Source organism: Pezoporus occidentalis, unplaced genomic scaffold, assembly GCF_034315485.1.
Source record: "Pezoporus occidentalis ecotype Australia unplaced genomic scaffold, CSIRO_AGI_Poc_V1 ctg50, whole genome shotgun sequence".
NCBI classification, from domain to species: domain Eukaryota; kingdom Metazoa; phylum Chordata; class Aves; order Psittaciformes; family Psittacidae; genus Pezoporus; species Pezoporus occidentalis.
In genome coordinates this window covers 1,244,368-1,269,358 of record NW_026915836.1, presented here as the reverse complement: position 1 = coordinate 1,269,358, position 24,991 = coordinate 1,244,368, and the positions used below count along the sequence as shown (strand labels likewise).

The 24,991-nt window shown below is 38.2% G+C and overlaps 1 protein-coding gene across 3 annotated transcripts in view; it reads right to left on the bottom strand.

Annotated features, from left to right (window-relative positions):
- The window catches only part of PRKCE (protein kinase C epsilon), a 287,923-nt gene that overhangs the window by 173,416 nt on the left and 89,516 nt on the right, over window positions 1–24,991 (bottom strand). For all 3 annotated transcript variants that reach the window (XM_062637004.1, XM_062637005.1, XM_062637006.1), the window contains exon 2: window positions 12,208–12,271. In XM_062637004.1, the coding sequence (XP_062492988.1) occupies window positions 12,208–12,271 (64 nt within the window). The remainder of the gene's footprint in view (window positions 1–12,207; window positions 12,272–24,991) is intronic.

Below are 24,991 nucleotides of genomic sequence, written 5' to 3'. Positions count from 1 at the left end.
ATACACCGTACAGGGAAACTGCCGCCAATACTCTTAGCATATCACAAATTAGGAATGAAGAGTCTTGTTCCCTAGAAAAAAAATATCTTAACACAGCAGAGAAACTGGTGTAGAATGGACAATATTAGCTTCATCAGCTTTTCACAAACTAATTGCGAATGACTTCAAGATTCTTAGAGGCTTTCTTTAAGAATCCTTCCAAAGGCAGTAGCAATGAAAGGAAACACTTTGCAACACTTTCTATAGCTTGCTATGTGTAACCACACTGGCAGAGATGTTTGTATTTCTTACTTCAAACCTTTCACTGAGTAGCCATTCTCAGTTTGTTAGGAAACAGTGCGCCTGACAGCTTAAGTGATCTGTCCAGTTGATGGCAAGAATTTTACTGATTCCTGTTGAGGCTCAGGAAATGGGTGATAAGCCTGAAAAGAATATAGAAACATAGGCCTGTGCTACTTGATAGCTCATATCCCAAGTCAGCCTTTCTGAAGCAATATAGTTAGAAATCTATAAATAACAAAGATGGTGGTGCTGCAGAGAAACAGAAACATGAAAAGCTGGATCACATCCTAATATGCCAAATCGCTTGGCTACGCCAGGCGGAAAGTCTGTGAATGCACAGTCCTTCAGAGAAAGCCTCAAACAAGATACTACTGAGTATGTGAAGGCTCCCTCCCTTTCTCCCACTCAAAAAATTAGGAAAAATACTTGAAGAACAAGGTATGATTTCCTTACGTACCTTAGTCAAACATTCAGGTACAGACAAGGGAAATGCTTAATCTACCTAAAAGAAGTTAAATAACTTTTCATGATATATACGTTCCTCTGAAATGAACGCAATTAATACTTTAAAAGCATTATATTAACAAGAATAGTAATTTCTGATACTGATTATATCCCATGGAGAATAAATGGAGAAGTAAAATATCTTATACACAGATGTCTGACCTTCCCTGAGCATGCATAGTTTATACTCTCTAATAATAAGGTCCAGGGAAGACAGCCTTTCATTTTGAAATATAAGCAAGCTATAATTAAAGTTGTTTAATCTTCAAATCCTGAAAGTCATTAGTAGAGTCCTCAGCTTTTGTTTTGGTTTTGCTGGTTGAAGATCAATTCTGAAATCCTCTACACCACCGCACTCTGGCAGACAAATCTACTTGTTATGGTCGATTTGCCACTCTCAAACTCAGAAGTAGAACTAAGACCTCTTGCATTTGTACGAAGGGTACTATATTAAGTAAAATGTCCTGAGAAAGGATTTTAAAAAAGGATCCCTGATCACAACTCAGTAAGTATTGCCAGCAAAAATATTTTAACAATAACAGCAAAAAAACAAAAACCCAACACTAATCGTTCATTTAAGATTCTGAAACAGGAATAAATCATATTTTCTTAATCGCAAGTTCATTACATCACACAAAGTACTTTATACTCTTTCAATGTAGAGTATGTAGTTAATGGAAAACAAGATCTAAATCTAAATCTCAAGTGATTTTTCCAGTCTTTGTCGAGCTCTTTTTCTGAAGGAAAACTTCCACTTACTAATATTAGCCTTGCAGCACAACAGGCTAGAGGAGTCTGTTGACACACAGAAGAATTTTGCCCAAAATGAAGAAGGCAGATGTACAAATCTCGTCAGATATGGGGTTTAAGCAGACAATCCTATCCCCAAAAGCATTATTATAAAATGGGTTCATCAGTGATTCCATTGCATACTTCAAGAGCTCTAATGTTATCTTGCCTGAAGTACTAAATTTGCACCAGTCTTGATGTGTATTCAGTATAACTATGTATTTCTATTCACTCCATAAAAAATGAACGCATGAAAACTGTGTGCTCTAAAACAAACATCTGCCATCACTGATATCAGCAAAATCTGCTCTATTTATGTATGCATACAGATGAATTATTAAAAGAAAAACAACAACAAATTTTAACTCTATTTTTCTTCAGAAAAACTCAAAAGAATTTGAAAGTAAATAAGAATGTATTTAGTCCACAAGCTGTTCTAAACAACAAAGTAAATCAGATACTGAAAATCAAATTCTGTTGTTTAAAAAACACAACAAATCCCGCACTATTTACATTTTACTTACTGAGTTCACAGCTAACGAGACCTTTTTCTTCCTCTTTTTCCTCTGGGCAGCATATATTCTGTGTGATTGTCACACTGACATTTGCAGAACGTCAAAATATTTCTTATGTCTTCTTCTGATATAAAATTCAAAGTCTAACAAACAAACTGCCTGATATGTTAAAGTTGCTGGTGCAAATTAAAATCTGTGTTTCACATTATTCCTGATATTACATAATTCACTTTTTTTGAAAAATACATTAAAAAATACGGCAGAAATAATGAAAGCAAACTAAAAGTCATAGCACGAAAAAAAGACCAGAGTCAGTGCTCAAATAGAGATAGATTTGTAAGAGCATCCAGTATCTAGACAGAGTATCTATATCTACTTGGATACTTTCTTTAGAGTAGCCCTTCTGAAAAGCCAGGTGAATGATGAAAGTCCTTTTTGGACTCTCATCATCATGCTTTCTTTGAAGCTTTCTTTAAAAGCTGCAACTTGCAAGTAATACACACATGGTCTACTCAGTCATTTTTATGTCCAGAGTCTGCCTTTTATAGTGGCAAAACATTTTTTCCTCCCGCAGGTACAAAGTGTCCATGAAAAGGCTCAAATATTTTAACCTTTCAAAATTACACTCAAAAACCACACAGTTTTTGAGACTCCAGCTGTTTACATTACCTCAGAACTCATATTTTTAAAAGTGAAGTAGATTTTTAGGCTATGTTGAAACATATGGTTAATGATGTTCACAACAGGCATTAATGCTCCCAGTTTAGACAACCTCACTGGTATGTCGTATGGCCAGGAACATGGTTAGAACTGTCTTTAATGAATGTATTACCTCACCTCTTCATTCCCTAATCAGTTAACCAAAATTGACTACACTAAGTCTTTTTTTCCTTAGTCGTACTAACAATATACAGACTTGACTGTTGTCAGGGAGTATAAGGGTGAAGAGGGAACAGATGGATTCAGAGCACACTTTTGTAACAGCAAAAGTGTAGAACAAAACACCAGAAATCATAACACATTACAGGTTCTGTATTTTATGAAGCACAGCAAAACAAATACATAAAAATTATAATATTATATATATTTTTCACATAACATCATGCTATACAGTGAGCACTCAATTAATCTATGTTTTGTCTTCTATTATGAAATAACTAGACATGTACAGATTTCCAAAAGAACACATTTATATTTCAAATCTTATTACTAGTTTGTGATTCACTTACATGTAAATACAACTGTAGTTTTTAATTTGATGCTTTTCTACTGTTTTCTTTTTAAAAAACCAAACAACCTAGGCATATGTAGTGGTAAAATTAAACATGCCTATTCTAAAGGCCTCACACAATTTTGTTAGAAAAAAACAACATATGGAAATCAGAGCATTTACTACATAAATGGAGAAGAGAGGGACAGCAATTTGGAATGTGGTATGTACACGAGTTTCATTTCTATTTCAGTCTAACACAATTTTCCTTAAACAAGTACAAACTCTTACAGTAGAATACAAAGGTACCTTTAAATGAAATCGTCTACTAGTGTCTTTCTCCCTGCTAAGCACTTGTTTTGGCAAAAAGCTAGAAGCCTGCCAAGAAAAGGTCATCGATCTTTGCCTGAAAAGACTGAGCCAGCTTTATACAGTAAGGGCTTATTACAAGCACACAATGCTTACCAGATGTTCAGACAACTGGATATAATCCAAAGGATGGCTATAAATCCATAGAAAGATGTTCATTATGAAGGCATTTGCCATGTGAAGTCAAAATTACATAAGCACCCTTTGGTAAACCTATTCACTGAGCAGTGCAGCCTAAAAGGACCACGTACCAACAGACTGAATTGTCACCAAGTGCTGATTTGCATTTGCACTGATATCTATAAAAGAAATTCTGGCTTTGAACAGTGAGCCTGCAAGGTTCATTTCCCTAGCCAAATGCCTGTGCCACTACTGAAGTCGGTGTTAACTTGCAAGAGCAAAGAACTTACGTGGACTGGACTATCACACGGTTATTTCACAGCTCCTCCTCTCAGGCTTTCCAGTTATTGTCATTGAGGTAACAACACAAACACCTGCTTTCAGATGCCATGCTACCAACAGGTGAAATTTTGTCTCAAAATAAAAACATCCCCTACCACACCATCAAGTAAATACATGCCAGAGCCAGATGCATTACAGATACCTAATGCCATTAACTTACTCGAACAGATTTGGGAAAACAAGACGTTTATTTAAAGTTGTTCACTTGAGATGTGACAAAGTTGTCTGGCTGACCGATTTAAAAACCTTTAAGTTTCCGTATTAGTATAAATGCAGTGCTTGCAGGGAGCTGGGGGGGTGTTACTTTTTCTTTTTTTTAATAAACAAACTAGAAACTGAAAGTCTGGATGGCAAAGACTTTTTTCAGTTCTAAGCACAGTCATAAAACAGATGAATGGTTGCAAGAAAAGCATGAAACCTACAAAAAAAAATTTCATTTTTGTAATAAGCATCCAAACTTCAGCACAGAGGTATTTTAAGATTAAGCCAAATAAGACCCAAAAGAAAAGACATATTGGTAGCAGTTTTGAATTATCCCTCCTAAGAGGAGAAAATGAAGGCATAGCAGAAGGAAAAACCTTTATAAATAAATTTAGGCTTCTTTTATTTCTTTGATTTTGCCTTTCTCATCACTTGTGGTTTGAATGAGTGCTGATCTTTTGGTACAAAAGAAATTAAAAGCTGAATGCAGAAAAAATAATCCCCAAACCCTACCTACATAAAACCAAAACTTCAAAGGAAATAGGTTGTCAGTTGATACACTGCATAATGAGTTTTGAAAACTGAGATTCTGGTTACATTTGAAGATTGCTCACAGGCTACTGCTTGCTGCTGTTCTATTAAAGCAAGGAAGCCTACAGAAAGAAAACCAAAAAGCTAGTGTAGTATCCTACTTTCCCCCAGGCTATGAATAAAAACGTGAGATTAGGCCTTCAGAAGCAGCAAAGTCTTCCTTAGTGAGACTGAACAGAGCAGAGCAACAAATGTTGTCTGGTTTGACTGATTAAATATTTGCTTTAAATTCCAAAGGAAGAAAAGCTATGGACACTTCAAACCCTATTTCTCTGAGCATACAATATCCCTGAGAACTTTAAGGGGGAGCTGCATTTGTGAAAGAGCTCTTGGACATAAACCTGAGTCAAGTGACTGAAGACAGAAAGCATCCAGTTAGTGCTGCCAGTTCAGTATTGTCCTATTCAGACAGTTTCAGATTATTTTAACTCCCCCCAAAAAGTCCCAGAATCTAGAAATGAGGTAACCTTCGTAAACTAGTGGTTAAATCAGCACAGATGAAACTAATGCAATAAAGAAGGTTGACTCCTGTGCTAAAATCTTAAAATGTGATTACTCACAATGAAAAGCTGGTGATTAACTTGAAACCCACTTTCAGAGAGAGATGCTACCACCAGGAGGGATAGCAAAAGTGGGCTAGAGATTCATCCTGATGCAAGACGTGTATCAGTGGGAATAAAGAACAAACTCTATCTTCACAGCCTGTTTAACACCCCAAGATAAGCAGCTGATAACTACCAGAAACTATTTTATGGTCTGCCTGATGAATCTTTCCACAGCACCACAAATTTCCCCAAATGGCATCAGTGATCATAAAATAAAACAACAAAAAATCCCAACCAAACCCAACCTGTGAAAGTTGTGTTTGCAGTAGAAGACATTAGTTAAAGAAAACACCACTCTTAACACAAGTTCCTGAAACCACCAAACAAAAAGACTAGCTCCAGGATGCATGACATTTAGACACTGTGATTTCTGAGTAAGCACCTTCTGTTGTTCTTTGTTCAGACAGTGCCTAGCATAATCACATCTCATTTTCTTCATTTCCTGGGCCCTTATAGCAGAAGAAGCATAATTAATGACAATGACAGTGACAACTGCTAAATAGTCTAAGGAACAAAAACTCTGACGAATGGATACGTTAGCAATCACAGAGACAGATTTCAACGTGTGGGGTATTTTCTACTAAAAGATCTTTGCAAAAGGATGCTACCACATGGCACAGAAATAATTTTTCTTGTTGTACTGATTCTACCAAAGTTGGATGCCTAGAATAAATCCTGTAGATATTCTGATGAATAAGCTCTATCTACATTATAAATTTATCAAGTATGAGGTATTAAGAAGTGTACCTGCTTCTAATGATACTATTTTCTTTTCCTGCAGAAGTTCTGCCATAACATATGCGAATCATCGAAACTGTATTTGCAAAACAGAGCCTTCAAGGAAATCATAGTATCATGGAATTGTTAGGTGAGCTAAGAAGAACTTGGAACCTCTTCTGAGCTCATATATTTTGACTTACATGTTACATGCATAATCTGATGCAGTCAGAAGTCTAAAGACTTCTTTGTTGGCTATTTCAATGCAAAAGACCAAATAATCAACTTAAACAAAATATTCTAAAATTCACAAGATACTGCCATGACTTCAGCTAAATGGCTTTATTGTTAAGTAGCACCTTAGAAACACAGAATCATCGAGTCAAATAGGTTGGAAAAAAAAGATCATCAAGTCCAGCCTTTACCCCAGGACTGTCAAGGCCACCACTAAACCATGTCATTAAGGGCCTCATGTACATATTTTTTCAACACTTCCAGGGATGGTAATTCCCTCACTATCCTGGGAAGCCTGTTCTAATGCCTGACCACCCTTTTGGTAAAGAAATTCTTCCTAATATCTAATCTAAATTAAGAACCTAAGTTTCACTGGATGAAGAACTTCAAGTATCTTACAAGCAGATGACTCTGAAGATGAATGTATTAGAAGATGTAATCTTCTGTAACTACATAACTTGTAGATATAGGCAAGAACTTCCAACAGGCTGCTTCCTGCAGCACTTGCCACCTCCAGCATAAGCTGTGGTGTTTCATTGCAATTCAACCGCCTGTCTGCTCTAAAATGGAGAATCTGTAGTCACGTAGAAAGACAACTGCATAATGCAAACTGGGACATGTAACAATGATAAATAATCATTATAACTGATTAGGCATAGTACATAGAAGAAGAGTTTGGAATAGTTCTTAAATTTCTATTACATTACCTATGATAAATAGTTAACAAAACCCCCTAACATATGAAGGTCATTCTGAAGTCACTTGCTTTAATACTGACAGTCAGTTGATTTAATACTGACATACCACAAATGGTAACTTAATTTGTAAGTTAATAGAAAGCTACTGTAGGCAACTGCATATACATTTGTGTCACACATAAACCAATAATTCCAAAGAAAGCAGAAATCTGCAATGACAAATGCAGCAGGAAGGTCACAAGTTTTTAAACATAATAGCATCTGTCTTTCAGTCTACATAAAACTGACGTTGTTGAGAATGTTTTTAATCATTCCTCAGGCAATTTACCTCTCTTACCCATTTGATGGCCATCTGTTATTCCAGTTTATAAATCGAATCGTTGTGTCATTGTATTAGGTATGCTTTAAAATTTTAGCCTGCATCTGGATCTTGATCGGCTACACTGGAGCTCTTAAGTATTTCTGAAATCATTCAAAAAACTTCACTCACAGAACTCTATGAGCACTAAAACAGACGAAAAAAACACTGCCAAATCATGTCAATAGAACAGTCAATGAGTGCACTTCAGTCTAGAAATAATGTGTATGCCACAGCAACGCTGAACTAATACAGAAAAAAATCAATATGACCTTGGACAGCAAGCACTGAAGAAATGAATAAGACAGCATGTCTTACAGAGTCTCCTCCTCATTGAAAGACTGGTATAGAGCACAGCCTTCTCCATAGCCCTGGCAAAAGTTGAAGATAGAAGTCTAAAAACCCATTTGATCATTAGATCCAGCTTGCAAAGTAACAGAATAAATATGGTAATTTACTAATTATTTCTCACAAACACTGGACTATTATAAACTCTGTTTTTCTTACAACTGCATATTTAAAATGGAGTCACCAGATGTTTAGTTAATACCAGCATTGACTGATTACATGCTTTGCAAGTCTGACAAAATATTCTGGCAGAGTAACAACAACATCAACCACCACCCATGTTTTGATCTGGTACCACAAAAGCAAGTTATCAGAAATTCTTATTCTTCAAGAATAATGTTTGCATATGGCATGACAAAAAACTAGCACAGGCTGCCCAGAGAACCTGTAGCTGCCCCATCCCTGGCAGCTTTCAGGACCAGGTTGGACTGGACTTTTAGCAATCTGTCAAGTGGAAGGTGTCCCTGCTTGTAGCAGGGGGGTTAGAACTAGATGATCTACAAGGGCCCTTCCAATGCAAACCACTCTGTGATTCTATGATGATTCTATGGATCAATGAAGCTCAGTAAAAAAAATCCAGCCAATACGACTGGATCTGTGTCAGGTCCACAGTTTGTTTGAGCCAAGGGACTTGTCTTTAAAATACCCCTTAAAGTTCTGAGAGGGCAGTTACTATTTGTCAACATCTGATAAAGGTGTTCAAATTATAAACAAAAGCTTTTATAAATAGAATTTCACTGATTTATTGCTGCAGCTATTTTAGCCTCTGAATTTGTATCTTAGTGTGCATCTACATTTGGAAAGTCTCCACTGGCAGAGCTGTTTCCATTCATGGGGAACAGCCGTGCATCAGAAGGTCCCTTCAAACTCTAACCATTCTATGATTCTATGAAACGCAAATACATATTAACCTTGAATGCACAGAGCCATTTTAAAAATTAAATCTACAGAAGGTAAATAACCATGCAGATCGATTTTGGCACAGAGAGTGTAGAGGCCTGAATCAGGTGTTACAAAATTACTGGTTATAAACCTTAAAATGGAAAATTTCAAAAACGTATTTCAAGAGCTGTTTTCTCTTCCTACATGCACATCAGCAAAGCATTCTGAAGTATTCTGCAGAACTAGTTTTGAAAGCACAATATGGGAATGTTCAAATTTTAGCAGAAAAATGTAAATCCTAACTTCTGAGAACACCACCTTCTGCGTGATAGTTCATTTCACATTTTCTTTTCAGTATGTGGGCCAGACAAGTCCCTACTACAGAATTTACAAAAGATTGCTAAAATAAATAGTTACTCACCCTCCCTCTCAGTGCAGAACAAACATTCAGAAGCCATAAGCAGGCTCTAAAACAGGATTAGTGTAAAAAAAAAAAGATGATGATAAACACATTCCTGTTGGGTTTGTCGTTTTTCTTGCAAGGGCTTTTTATGCAGTTTGCTTTCCACATCTCAGGCTTTAGCATTTGTATTTTCTAACCTTTTTTCTGCTTCAAAGACTAGAACTGAATGGGAGCAAGTTCTAGAAAATAAGTTTTTTCAGAACAAATCCAGATTCCTGAGATTTGAACATGCCACTGGGAGAGTTGGCATTGCTGTAAGATATCCAGTGGAGAACAGCTTAAAGCCTTGGGGTATTCAGGCTGCCCCTTAACAAGTGCACTGTTACTACTGGAGAAGAAGAGCTTCTTCTGAAAGAAATTTCAGAACATAGGATGTGGCAGAGAAACTGGCACAGCTCTAAACATGGATTTGTAGCTCATCTTTAGAATGGGGAAAAAAAATGCAAATAGCAAAGCCAGCAGCTCAACCCTTCTTTCTACTATTCCACATAAAAATACCTGCCAGTTTTCAATACACAAAATTACAAGACCATACCGGTTAGCAAGTATATACCACATCTCAAGGGATGAGATTTTTTTACTTCTTTTTTTTTTAATACTGCTAGCTAATCAAGAAACATGAAATGTGATTGCTTCCTCCAGTTAAAGTTGTTGCTACACATATTTTTGTTTTCACAAATTGCCAACTTTTCCCCTTCCAGAATTCAGCTGAAATATTCATGCCCATTTATGCAGCATAAAAAGACTACTATATACTCTCTTCTATTTGCAATGAAGACTGGAGTTCAGAAACAAGATCTTGGTAAAAACCTTAGGTCACCTGTAGCAATCACCTCAACCAATCCTACCACTCAAAAGTCACGTACTTATTCTAATTTTAATCTTATGTTCCTTTTATAGTCAATGAATAAAGACCAACTACAGCAAACTGCCCCATTGAAATACATAAAATACATATCAGATGTATTCTATTTACATATATATTTATATACGTATATATACACAGGCTGAACCCAGGACAATAGATCAAAAGAAATAAGCATTTTTTAAACATGCAGAATAAATTACTTCCCATGCAGGTTAAAAGTTTCTGTTCACTACAGAAGGATGCATACAGTTGTTATGTTAAACTAGGTTCTTCACTAAGACAGCTGAAGTGAGAAGAGATGCACCCAAAATTAGCTAGGCTTTAGCAGTCTGAAAATAAGATTTCATTACATCACTAACAAAACACCATTAAAACAGTTTATGAACTGTTGTACAAACCTGGTCGAATTTACCTTGTGAGGAAAAATGTAACCTTCCTAGAGAATTTTGCAATACTTCTATACAACACTTTTCAACAGTTGTAATTTTACAGGAAAGCTCTAAAACTCTACAAGTTCTGTTGCATTTTGCAAGCACATCAACTTCTCCAAGGCTTTACCAAATTAACCCTAACGTCTCTTGGTCTTCCCCAAGGGCTTCCCATACGACAGCATTTCATAAGCTGCTTTCCCTTAGTGGTTTGTTTCCATTGGAGTGCTGCCCTTCAACGCTAATGTAGCGACACAAGCTCTAGCTCTGCAAATTTCTTTCCAAGCACCTTTCAAGTATCAGAGGGTAATACACCACATAATATAGGTGACATTATACCCTCACCAGTTTTTCTTTTTCTGTCACAGAAGATTAAAGAGCTTTTAAAGAACAACATGACACCATTCTTCCTGCCCTCTCACCTGAATACATCTTGTGATGAAATACTAGAACAATGCCTGTCTGGGTATCAACCAACTATCAATGGAAAGCTGGAAAAACATCCATCTCCCCTGTGACAGAACCACTTCAATGCCTTTAACTACATTTTAGTTCCATCACTGGCATGCCAATTAGCAAGATATGTGGAAAGTACTATTTAACTGATGTTTTATTTAATATATAGAAAGATAAAAGGCAGAGCGTATCGTATGTGGGTACAAAATGTGGCTATAAGATGACGTTTAAATAATAGCTTGCTTTGTTTTTAAAATTCAGGACATAGAGCAGTATATGTTCTTGCAAGCTACTGCTAGTAATTGGTCAGAGCATAGCAATTCATTACAAGGAACAGAAAAACAAATGTGGTTTTCCACTGTTTCTCAACTGTGCCAGGCAAAATAATTTTATTTCATAGCATTTTCTGTTTCAGCTCCTATCAGGATTTATGTGAAACTTCTTTACATATTGTGAACCAACAATAACCTCGTTTAGCATTATGAGTTACTGTGGAAAGTTGGTCAGTGGACATAATCTAAACTGATCAAACCCAAACCAGCCATCCAGGCCATTTCAGCAGATCAGGCTGCCATCAAGAGCACGGCTAAGATACAGTTTTGCTTCTTCATAGATTCCCTTATGCCCACCATCTACCACCTGTCTCTGTTCCCAGTCAACAACAGAAAAATATCTTAAGAATTTAATTAATGCTTCTCTTCCATCTTTATTTTTTGCCTTTTTTTTTTTCCCAAATATATAACTGCTGTGTCATAAAAAGGAAAACACCTCTTATCATTACAATGTTTTGATCGTTACTTTACCTGAAAAAGAAAACATCTAGTGAAAAAATATCAAGTATTAGGATAATTTTAAAAGCTCATAAATTCTTCTCCCCCACCTCTGATATCTTACCATTTCTACCTACATAGCAGTTAGCATAATTCCAAAAATAATAATTTGGAAGTTTTTTCTAGAAATTGGTAACTACTGAACTATTCTCATTTCATTACTGCCCTTTCAGCTGGTATAGTTACCCTCAGTGATGAACAGGGTAATATGAACTGTAACTGTTCATTGACTCACACGCAGTTACATCAAAAAGTGTTCACTTTAACTTGAGCTCTTTAACTTAAACTTCAGATTTAAGAGGATACTGGCACAGCACCTCCTCTACCACTTCCATTGCAGAGGCCCTTGGAAGATTCCATTCATAAACGAATAAGATAAAAGACTGAAAGTCCCTACCTTCACCTGATGATCCTGAAAGGTCTATGATGACATACACTCTCCCTTCTGGCTCCAAGTCAATCTGTAATCAAGAAGAGAATTAGAAAAAAAACTTAGAATGGCTCCCAAAGCAAGTGACTGCACGTGCAGGAAACAAAAGGTTTCCAAAACTCATGAAGCCAAGGTGTAGATAGAACATACGGACAGGTCTACGGTTCACTACCAAACAGAGACTCCTTTTGCAAAGAGGTGTGTTGAGGACCATGTACTTTCACTGAAGTAAAAAAGAAGTGTGTACCCTTAGCACTTCTAAAGCTTGAAACCAGTGAATTTTTCCAATACAATATTTAAAGCACTGTTCTACCATACATTTGCACCACTACTTCCAGGGAGAAGAGGAAGGAAGTTAAAAAGTGGTAGTATTGAGTAACTTTTTTTACTGTAATTTATCCCAAGCCCAGATATGCAAATCTGAAAACCAACACTGTGGCCTATTCAGATCCCAGCAAGGCAGATCAGCTCTGGTCACCACGGGGGAAATGAACACACATACAGCTCGTACGCCTGGGTAACACGTGTTTATAATACTCCCTTTGTATTCCCACAGGGAGAAAGAAATACATCCTTTACACACTTTATCTGAAATACAAAATTTGTTTACTCTGCACCATTCTGGTAGATTTTAAGGAGTCTGCTCTTGCAGAGATCACTTTCACTCAGCATGAAATACAGGTGCTCACTGCCAAGCTGCTGCGGGAACAAGCTGCTGAATGTTTAGGCATTGCAATGAAGAGCCCATTATAAACCCTCCTGCATTTTACCACAGGTTCCAATACGGCTGGATTTGAGTATCCTTGGGGTGCCCCAGACATTACAGACTAATTTTGCAGCCACCCATCTCAAAAAATTAAACTATAATCAAACCACCGTGTAATCGATAGCTCTTACTGTCACATAGCAGTTGTCATGCGATTACAGGGAGTGAGTCAAGTGACGTGGTATCCATTAATACTATATTTTCATTCTATTTTAGTAGGTAAAGCACAGAGATGAAATGTCATGACCACTTCCAGGGTACCTCAAGGGGTGTTGTCTGCCCAGGCCTGCCCTGCGTCCCACCTCTCCAGCCAAGAGCAGGCAGTCATGGAGGCACCAGGGCAGCCCCTACCGTGGGCATCAGGCACCTCCTTGGGGATGGGGACAGGCCAGGGGCTGGGACATGGGCCAGCAGGTATGCTTGGCTTGGCAGGCCAGGCTGTGGGGGACTGGAACCCGGCCATGCTGCACCTTCACTGCGTCAGGCACCAGCAGCCCTTGGGCTGACATGGCGCCCTGGGCTGTGGGGAGGATGGCGGAGCCCCAGGAGCCAGGCAGGGACGCTGGGGGGTGTTTGTGCACCCTGGACCCTGACACTCACACGGGACTTGATGAGATCAGGACTGCCGTGTACCAAACCGCTATGGGTTCCTGTCGGTACCACACCAAACGGACGCAGGGTGAAAAGAAGGGAGCGTGCCTCATGTCCAGCGTCCAGCCGAGCTCTGAGGTAACCGCACCCAGGGCTTTTGGCGGGAAATGGGTTACCTGCCCTCGCAGCCCACCTCCCGCTCCTGCGCCCTCAGCACGCAGCCCTGCTGCAACAGGGGAAGCAGGGCCTTGCTTCACCAGCGTCAGCCAACAGCAAAGCCATGAGCAACGTCAGGCACTAGCCCTGAATAAGATGATCATCAAGAGATTCAAACTAATAATTTGGGAGACCAATCTTTGCATATTAGCAAGTAAATGAGCAAAAGAAGAGGGCGCAAAGAGGTACAGGCTATACCAGGATTTGCCTGTGTACATTCAGCTGGCAGCTTCATGAGGCCACCATGTTTCTCTTATCACCTGAGAAGACCTTTACAAGTCGGGCACCTCTCTCTTTTGGGCCACAGCTGCTGAACACATCAGGATGACACAAGGTCCTCCCTCCGCGAAGGTCACAAAAGCACTTGTGTGCTGCTCGGGAGCGAGCCGGTAGAAGAGTTCACAGGTCCGGCTGATGTCATCGGAGCAGCGGATCAAGCGAATGATCTCAGCCGCTGCATTGTAAATAAGAGGAGGCAGGAAATAGGTGTTAGCAAGGGCAGGGGTTACTCAAAGGAGAGGAAAACGAAAGCGTGGTTGAGAGGTTTTCCATAAATAAAGTGCTGAATGTTAAGTAAAGGCGTTTTTAACAACTCCTCAACTGGCAGCGTGAGGTTTCTGGGGGAGTTTCAGGCTGGTTTTCTGTTTGTTTTGTGGATTTTTGTTTGTTTGCTTGGTTTTGGTGGGTTTTGGGTTTGTTTGTTTGTTTGTTTTTGTTATTAAATAAAGCTACTGATCTTGAAATACTGCTCCTCTCCCACTGAAATAAGGAAAATATTTGAAGATCAGAGGCACAGGTGCATGAATAGACTTTGATGTCTACACTGAGGGATGCTTTTGAGAAACTGCTACAGCACTCAACAGATGGCTGTACTAAAGACAGGCATGTCTAATGCTCTGTTTGTATCATTTTATACTGTTTGGCTAAGCTCTCACTAAAGTACTTTATGCAGTTCAAATCCCAGTATGCACACACACATACAAAAACCCAACAACATCCCTGCAGCAGAATTTGGCATCTGGAAGAGCTGGTAACCACCATCACAAAATCTCTGTTCTGCCCATTTAGGTACCAATAGCACTGGAAGAAACTCAGGAAAAAGACTGGAGCACGGAAACCAAGTTTCTATTACCTGCCAAGTGGGCTGGTTTCATATGCAATTTATTAAAATGCTGCTTGCTGATTTCGATTCAGAATTCTTGCTGATCCTCTAAAACAGAACAAACTCCTCATAAAAGGGAGTATCTTCTACAAAGAAAGCAATGTATCCCTCTTAAAATAATCTAACACCAATAACAATGAAATGGACATATTGTTAGATTTATACAATGCCCACATTTCATTTCAGTGAGTACCTATGCTGACAGATTCATCAGCCACATGAATTAGTACTTTTGCCAGAAGCTGGCAGCTCAGCTGCCTCAGCTGACCTTACATATAAAAAGAACACCCCAAAAAAAGTAGAATTCCCTACACTAACAGGAATCCTTTTCATCCAAGGTCTTTCATGTATCAAACCAAGCACTGAATGAAAAGGACTGATTCAATTCTAATTTTTCATAAAACATTTCTGATTCAATGCCTAGAAACACAATGGTATAAATATGCCCAGAACAGTCAAATTACTAGAATATAAACAATATGCCTTTTCTTTCAATCTGAACATTAAACTACACTTAGAATGTGAAGACTCTGCCATGTCATTTTATAAACACATAACAAATATACATACTGTGCAATCTAGAGCTTCCATTAATTTTTCACCAAATGCCCACATGTGAAATGCCCTTAAACATATGGAACCAGAAACAAAATGACTGACCAAATTCTAACAGGCATCCTTGAATGCAACGTAGTTCTGATTCTGACCCTTCTCTGACAAAATACATCCCTCTGAATGCAGCCAAGCAGAGAAACACTATGAGAAGATATCTAGAAAGACATGACTGTTCAAAAGCACAACAGAGAACAAGGCAAGATGCAAACTAGGGATGGGACAGAGGTCTCGGTACAAAAGCAGCTTTGCTGTAAGCAAGGCACATTACAAAATATACACACCACATTCTCCACATGCAGCAAAAGATGTTACAACTATAACTGAGCAAAATGTCTGATCACCAAAGAGTTTTATCCTGTTACTGACTCATGCTATTGCTGCGACTTTTGTTAACATACAGAGTTTTAGTAGATGCCAGCAAGATTAATTCTAATGGTACTTTAAACAACTTCTATATTGCTAAAATAATTCTTGTGTGGCAACACATTGAGATGAGTACAAAAATGCTGGAAGGCAGTACAGATCTTGAAAAACTCCAGGCATAAATAAAGCATATTAGCAGCCTGTTTCAGGGAACAAAAGGCAACCATCCATAAAACCAGACATACTTTCAGAGGAAAAACCTATATTGAAACCAAGGCCAAGTTTCAGCATATTGAAGGCATTTATAGCTTCACAGTCACTAATGGATTTTATTTTCAACACCCTTTTGAGACAGTTCCCCATCTGTAAAACGAGATACTCCCAAAGGCACAAGCTAGACTAAATGACTTGCCAGAAAGCCATACAAGAAGTCTACAGTTAAACAAGAACTGAATTCTGGCCTCTGGAGGCCCAGACTGCCCACTACACCATTTCTCCTATGTCTCAGTTAAGTTTCTCTTGGTCAAGCGATACACATCCTGTCTTCCTGCAATATTGGAGACATCCAAGTACTTTAGAAAACAAAAACCAACAAAACACAACTTTGATGGGTACATATCTAGGAGGCAATTTCCTTTCTTTTCCATTCACTCAATACTTCTCAGTAAAAACAATACAAAACAAAAATATTGCTTGAATATTTGCAGCATTTCCAAAGCATCCCAATTCTTGGGCAACTCTGGAGTAATGCAGAATTTCATGAAATTATGCAACAGATTGTGAAAATAGTTCAGCTTCTCCTCAAATTTTGTTTTTGCAAGCTTTTAACTCCTAAGCATTTTCCGGAAAAACTGAGTCCTAAGCTCATGCAGCACCTCACCATTCTCCTCCTCTCAGGTGTAAGATGTAATTCCCATCCCCTTAAATATGAAACTCAGAATTCTCAAAATCTTAGGCTAAGATTTTGCTAAGGGAACCACATACTCTCTCTAAGCTTATAGGAATGAGGAAGATTAGAATATGCTATACTTATATTTGTGTTGCACCAATGGTTCATATTTGAATATGAAGAAAATTTTACATTCTTGACTACTGTACAGCCTGAATCACTCCATCAACGTTTGGGAGTGGGGTTTTCATTGCAGCTGATAGCATCAGCACAGAGATTTTGCATGCTCTATGGAGCAAACTGAGACGACAAACTATTATCTTCAGTGGCTTAGTGCCGCATTGCCATAGTCCTTCACTTGATCATAACAGAGTCCATCAGACACCTATGTTCCAAGACAAGAACGTCACCTAAGATTAGGTGCACTATATTCATTCCAACACCAACTTGTCAAGAGAAATTTAAGGATAGTCACTGACATAAAACTCAGATCTCAAATAAACAATGACTAGACAAATGTTTCTAACAGCATAAAGGCTGAGCAAGTTTTACGCTGATGTTCCTTAGCTAGATACGATATGAAACAGGACAAAACCCCATCAACCACAAAGCTGTTTCGGATTTTGGCAACAGTATAAACCTAAATGGACTATGTAAGCCACAGAAACAGAAAGAATTAAGTCCTAAAACCTGCTTTGCACCTCTTGTTGTGATGTTCTAGGATTATCTGATATTTGGATAGATTAAAGCATAAACCTCCAAGCACATGATTTGTCAGTGCTGATAGTTATTTGAATCATGGAGAACTTGAGAAGTCAGTATGTATTACCCCTTACCGAGTGCAGTGTAACAGCAAGTTTCTCTTTGAACACGCTTCTCTGAAAGGAGGAGGGAAAAGACTGTGTTTAAAGAGCTGAAATCTGCAAATGCTTGGGGCAGGAGGGTTACAGCTGCTCTTTTGAGGGCCATTTACTTATCCAATTTTGCTAAAATATTACTTTTAGGAAAACACATAGGAAAAATAAGAACAGATGTAATCCATTACAAAATGACTGGAGACAAGGTTTGTGCTGGTCTTTTGTTGTTGACCACAAGATTTTTCTGCTTCAATTTAAATAGCTGATAGAGCACTTATTTTACCTTATGCAAGAGAAAATAAAACATCAATAGTGACACTCTTCAATATAGTCAAAATGACTGCAGACCAAGTTATTTAGAACTTTCAGAAGACCACCATTATTAGAACAGAAGCAAACTCTTGACCAAAGCAACAGATAGAGGTAAGATTAAACTTGCACACTTACCCCAGCATTCACTCCCGTATCTCTAGGAAGCTCACCTAAAACGGAGAGCTTTGCAATAGCCTCCATAAGGCCAGAAAAATAGCTGAGACAATTCTATTTAATAATATTATGTGAAAATCAACAGATTTCACATGTTGCATCATTATCCACATGAAGTAAACTTGACTTCTAAAAAAATTCCCCCCAAAAAAAACATGTTGTAAAAACTTCCCTATAATGTCTGTTTACCTCCATGATTGCCCACCCCCCCCAGCCTCTTGCTCTTCTGGCCAAAGAAAGCAGGTCCCTTTCAGAGCCAGTGCATTGCCACAAAGTTCACAAATCTGCCTTTCATTATGAATGTTACATACTTGATTATTATAATTACAGAGAAATGTAACACAGCTTGCCACATTGTAATGGACCACAATGATATACATGAAAGTTAAGAAATTTTGCCCGCAGGGGATTCTATCATTTATTTACTCGTACTCAAAAGTCAACAAAAAGACATCAAACATCTTGCATGTCCTACAGAAAAGATCAAACACTTTCCAGTGCCAGACACATGCACAGACATAATACAGAACAGAAGCATCCAGGGAAAACCAATATTCAGCTGAAATAACCACAGTATTCAGAAATCAATTCTAAAGCAAGGATCTTTCCATTACTTAACACAGCGTATACCAATATTCAATTGTAATGTCCCGAATCGAATGTGATATGACTTTGATCTGCCACAATCTACTGCACCTAAGGACTCTCAGGCACCAACAGAGAAACATTCCTCAATGCATGGTGACACACAAACGCATGTGTGTTTGGGCACAAACATGCACACGTGCACACTGAGTAGTCACACACTCGTTTTGTGTATTACAAGGAAGAACAAGTTTTATGGACCACTGTACTGGGACTAGGGTGTGCACAGCTCATTTTCTGGTAGAATCCAGAGAGTTAACTTGGACAGAAGGCTATATTTACATGCAACACAACAGTATAAATGGCTTCAAAAGCATCAAGTAGTGTGACAGCAGAAGCATCATTGCACAAAACCAAGTTTCTTATCTGAAGGGAGGAAGATACTGTCGTTACTATCTTGAAAGATTTGGGTGGTGAGTGTATGTATGGCCCAAGGTACTATTATCAAGGTACTTAAGAGTTACATGCCCAAACTGGTTAAGGTTTCTAAATACCTTGAATCTGAACTCATGAGAGAGGGAAATAAGTCAGTAAGAGAAATTTCTTAATGAGTGGGAAAAAAAGTCAATAACCTTAACAGATGAGGTGGCCTAGGCTCTCCATTCAGAGCATTCTGTCTCTGAACAGGTCAAAGGAGACTTGTTCCAGTATGAGTCTTTCAGACACATGTGCGTGTGCTGGTTTGTTCGTTTATTTAATCCAGTACAGTTATTCCGATGATGTAAATGTCTTCTATTAGTACGTTTTGTGAAGGCAGGTGAATAAGGCAAAGTTACACAGTACATTTTCACAAAGAACCTACACAAGCCCAGTGATAATGTGAAGTACAATGCATGAGAGTTGGGTTTGGCTGCACACCACTCGACTTCAAGAGAAAGTACAGTAAAACCACCTACAAAACAAAAGTCAGCATAAAGCCATTCACTTGAAACAGCTGCTAAATGTATTTCAAGAAAGAAAAGAAATAGTTCAGAGCACTTTCCCAAGCAGATGGTTATTTGATTTAAGAATAAAGGAACTGCATTGTGCGGTAAGAGCTGACCTGTAATTTCATCACAAGGCTTTTCAAAATGTAGTCTTTAATGCACTAGTGCAGTGGCACTCTCTAAACCATAGGGAAATATTTAGCTGTCAAAAAATATTTTAAACACAATTATTGTCTTGGGTTATGGACATTTTTAAATGTCATGCTACAGAACTGCAACCAGAAGGGAGGGAGTTACTTACATAGCTAGGAATAAAACACTGAATAAAGAATCAGGACTGCAAGCACATCATGGTTAGCTGACTGCTACATGTCAAAAACTGTTAAATGCTGTCAAATTATTTTACTACAGCACATTTTCATTAGGGACTCTTAATCAGGGACTGGAGTGATAAAACAAGGGGTAATGGGTTCAAACTTAAACAGGGGAAGCTTGTGTTAGATATAAGGATGAAGTTCTTTACTGTGCGGGTGGTGAGGCCATGGCACAGGTTGCCCAAGGAAGCTGTGAATGCTCCACCCCTGGCAGTGTTCAAGGCCAGGGTGGACAGGGCCTTGTGGGACGTGGTTAAGTGTGAGGTGTCCCTAATCACAGCAGAGGGGTTGGAACCGGATGATCTTAAGGTCCTTTCCAACCCTAACTATTCTATGATTCTATGAATTGCAGATAACTGCTTGCGCAAATGCCTAAGCCCAAGTCCTACATGGCACATTTTTTTTGGCCTCAGAAATCACCTGAATGTGACGATTTAACCATACAGATATTTGGAGTTTCTCCTAATTTAATTAGCCATCTTTGCAACATGCTGGACAACCACCATGAAATAGGTATCTGCATAACAGTTAGTCCATGGATAAGCAGAGAACCTTAAGATTGTCTAGTACTTTTCCTGGTGATATGCAACCATTTTGGTACATTGCATATATTTTTCCTTATTCCCTTAAGTAATTTCTGTATTTCCTTACTTCCCTTAAGTAAGACTGTGTGAAATCTTACAGATTAAGATAGCAAAGCAACATGGTCTGTTTCCTGTAAAGCATATGGTATTTTTCTTCCCTTTATGGTTAAAACACTCCTTTCTTTCCCTGTCCTCCTTCCAGGTGTACTCTGAGAAACTCAGAACTGTGTACAATAGGAAATAGCCACACTAAGAATAAAGAAAATAGCTGTGCTGAGTTTTATACCTCAAAAATCAGGGAGATTAACAATCATAAGGTCCAAGACTGAAGTGGCATAAATTCAAATCCTTCCCAAGTGTGGTAAAATAATCTCTAGAGGCTAGGAAATGGTGATATTCAGATTACATGAAGTTGCCCTTCAGTTTTTTGACTGTTAACCCTATTCTAGCTCTCTCTAAAAAAGATTCTGCTACTTGCCTATTAACCACTTGTATTTTAAGAACATCGTTGACGTCTTGGGTTTACTGCCTCAGAGGGAAGAAAATAAATATACCTTACACAAAACCTCAGCATGAACTAGACAGACTCTTCAGCAGTGATCTCAGACCCTTCTCACAAGAGATTCACGTTTAAGTCTTCCAAATACTACTGTGCAATGCCTTGCAGTAACTTCTGAGAGAGCTCCTACTGGACTTAAAATAATCAATCAGCCAGTTAGAAGAAAGCAGCAGGGAACTGAAACCACTTTGGTTCAGTTCTAGTTCATGTTCAGTTGTAAGTAAAGCTGTGCTGGCTTTGTTCCAGTTAGCAACAAAACTCACATCTAGGTTTTGTTCCAATTTAAAAAAGAAAAAATTACAACTACTGTTTATGACTTTGCGTTCAGCTCTGCTCCCTGTGAAGAAAGGAGAAAGGCCTTTCTTATCTGAAAGTCAACCACATTAAATGCACTCTCCATTTCTATTCACAGTAGAAATTAATCCTCCATTAGGAAGGAGACAGCTTGATTCAATATGCTGCCAATGGGCAAACTGCACTTCAATGACTCGCTGAAACTTTTAAGTAGCTTGTTGATGTGTGACACCAGCATCAGCTGCAAGCCAGAGTTCACCAGCAGAGAGAAGAAAAGCTCTGACTGGTAAATTCTTACTCATCTATTTTGCCAATTTGATTTATATATGAATGAGATTCTCTTCCCTCACACCACCTAACTAAAGTGGCTAGAAACTACAGAATATGCAATTAAGGTAGTGCTGGAGGTGTGCCCAGAAGCATCTTTGATCTCAGTAACTGTCTATGAGTTACCACTTTTGCCCAGATTTCCGGAAAACAAACAGAATCTGATTTCAGGAATCATCTCTAGAAGCTATCAAGGCTTACCTGAACATTCTCCAGCACCCAAGCTGCTCCTCTTCCTGTCAAAACTGGTCTTTTAACACAACAAAATCTCCGATTTATTTTGCACTTTACCTTGGTGTAGCCTTTGTGAAATTTTGGCTGATAACCTGTCAGCCCTGCAGAACATCACTGAGTCACCACACATCCTGGCTGACTTTTGAGTTTTTGTTTCGCGTCTCAACTCAGCACCCAAGGCCAAAGAACATCACAGCACCCAACTCTTCACCACCCAGATGGTCAAGCTGCTCTGAGATGCCAAAGTGGAGCAGCTCCACAGACTGCTACTACTACCAGGCAAGAAGCAAAACACACTACTTCAGGTAGGCAGAACTTAAGAAAGCTGATGAAATAATATAATACATGGACCAAAATATATTCAATTAAAAGCCACGAGTGAACAAGAAGAACAAGGACCTAGGGAAGAGCGACAATCACAGAACACGCAGAGACGAAAATTATATATATTTCTCCGATGTGACACGAAACTGTCACAAGCAAACAAAAAGAAGTAAAATAGTATTTTAAGCACAAAATTCTGCTAAAATTACTCTAAAAATGATGCAATTATTTTTTGAACAGAGCCATACTCTACACTTCTTTTAACCATGGTTTTAAATCTTAGAATGCTTCTCATTCCTATTTCAGCTCTCCTGCTGTATCGAAAGACCAGGGTTCTTTCTGCCTAGCATAAGGGCTAAGGTAATTTAAAGGTAATAAAGTTCGGAACAGTTTTTGAATCAAGACACCAAAACCCGCATAATTTAGGAAGTTTCATTATTCACCCAGGGAACTCCAAGCCTGTCCTTTTTAAAAACAAGATATCTCAGTTTAGATATCTTTGTATTTCCTCACTTTTAGTAACTTCAATGCAATTAAAAAAAAAATGGGTCTTCTACTTTCTCATTCAGGTTCAGACATATTTTTGAGGAAAGAAACTGGAAATACAAGCAAAAAGGAAGCCACTTATAGAATTATCTAGATTTGGTTACAGAAAGGGGAGAAGACTGAAAAAAAATACCACAAAAATATTTATTTCCCAGTTAAAAAAGAATAACTCTTCAGCAAGGGCCAAGATGAAAGCATGAACACACAAGCTCCAAGAAATATAAATAAACAATCTGGGTTATGAAGATGGAAGGAAAAAGCATGTTCTACACAAATATTCTCTATGTCCTTTCACGTATGTATCTGGAACCTGAGCTGCTTTACAACAAACACTGCCAATACAATAAACAAACATTGCATGATATACAAATCACAATAGTAAAATAGAATTGGCATCAAGTAGTTAAACAAAAGTATCCTTCCTGGAAATAGCTCTCCTCCTTACAGCCTGCCAAGAATTGAATCAATTCAGAGCCTTTGTTCAAGTTACACTAAAAGTTAAGTTTTAACGAAAACAGAATGAAGAAAATAACTTGCAAAGGTATCTTTGCTTAAAAAACCAAACATCAGCTTTCTGAATGTTTGTTCAGTTAAGAATGAAAGACTTAATTCTGCCTTCAAACTAGGTGACACACTCAACCGCCAGCAGTAATTTACAGACACTGGCTGCTGTGCAGACATATTAGTCCCTTTCTATCTTGAGCACACACACAGAGCATACACAGGATGAGGCTGCCTCTGCTTCCACTCCTGTGAGCCCCCTGACATCCCTTGTCCATCACACCTACATGAGGTTTTAAGTAAGGAGGTCTGTAACAGACTGGGAACTGGATGATATCTCAGCTCTCAGTCTGCTATCTAAACAGCAAGATCATTCTTGTTTCCCAAAGGAAAAGGTTATTTCTAAAACCTTGTATCAGATAAACATTTTGCCAGTAAATGTGGCAGTTTCAATCACATAAAATTATTTATATTAGATACGTTCAACAATTCAATCCCTGAAAAAAAAGTAAATTCAAGAATAGCACCAAAACTTTTTAAGGCTTTGACTTTTATTTTATTCATTAAATACCCAGAATTGGCAGAAATTAACCCCAAAATTTAGCAGAAAATGTAGCCCCCAATGCTCTCTTATGTAGCTTTCTAAAAAATTGCCAGCATTTTTATTTCCAGAAGAAAACATCATTGGAACATCTTTCTTTAGTTCTATATTTTTTCCCCCTTTAGAAAGTACAAGATCTTCAGATACTATTTAATACTGTTGGGTTGGTTTGTGATTTTTTTTGCGTACTTTTTGTCTTGCCCTGCTGATATTTTATCCTCTGTTTAATTATCAGCATAGAAAGATTAATGAAGCTAATTCTGTTAACAAAATGGCTATCCTGAGGACTACAATTATATGTGATTCACTTGGACTTCCTCTGCAGCTTTAGCCATAACAAACCCAAAGCAACTCCAAGACTATTCAGATGTCAACTACAAAACACTGTGTGAAAAGAAAAACTAAACAAAGAACTGGTATAGTCCATGCTACCCATAGTTAAATGCAAAAAGGAAAACCAAGTGAAATAAAATTGAGTAGCTCGATACACACTGGCAGGCAACCTATATTCCATGAAAGAGAGAGACTACAACGTAACATCTTGAACACAGAGATTACAGAAAAGGAAATGGCAAAAATAGCCACTACTATTATTACTGTTCCTGAAAAGTTAGACGGCAGAGGCCACCAGCCAGGAGTGGCACACCAGGAATAGCTACATCTCCAAAACTCCCTAAGAACAAACACATTCTGAGGTATGCCGTCCTACCTTAGCATTTACTTCCATTTACTGCAGTGCTTTAAACAGAATCGTATGGGGAGTTCTCGCGTATTAGATAAGGGTTCGACATGAAAGATGTTGGGTTAACCTTTTAAAATCTCACTCTTTCAGACATCCGTGCAAGTTTTCCAGTATTTCCTGGATTTAAAGGGGAAAAAAAAAAGAAAAGA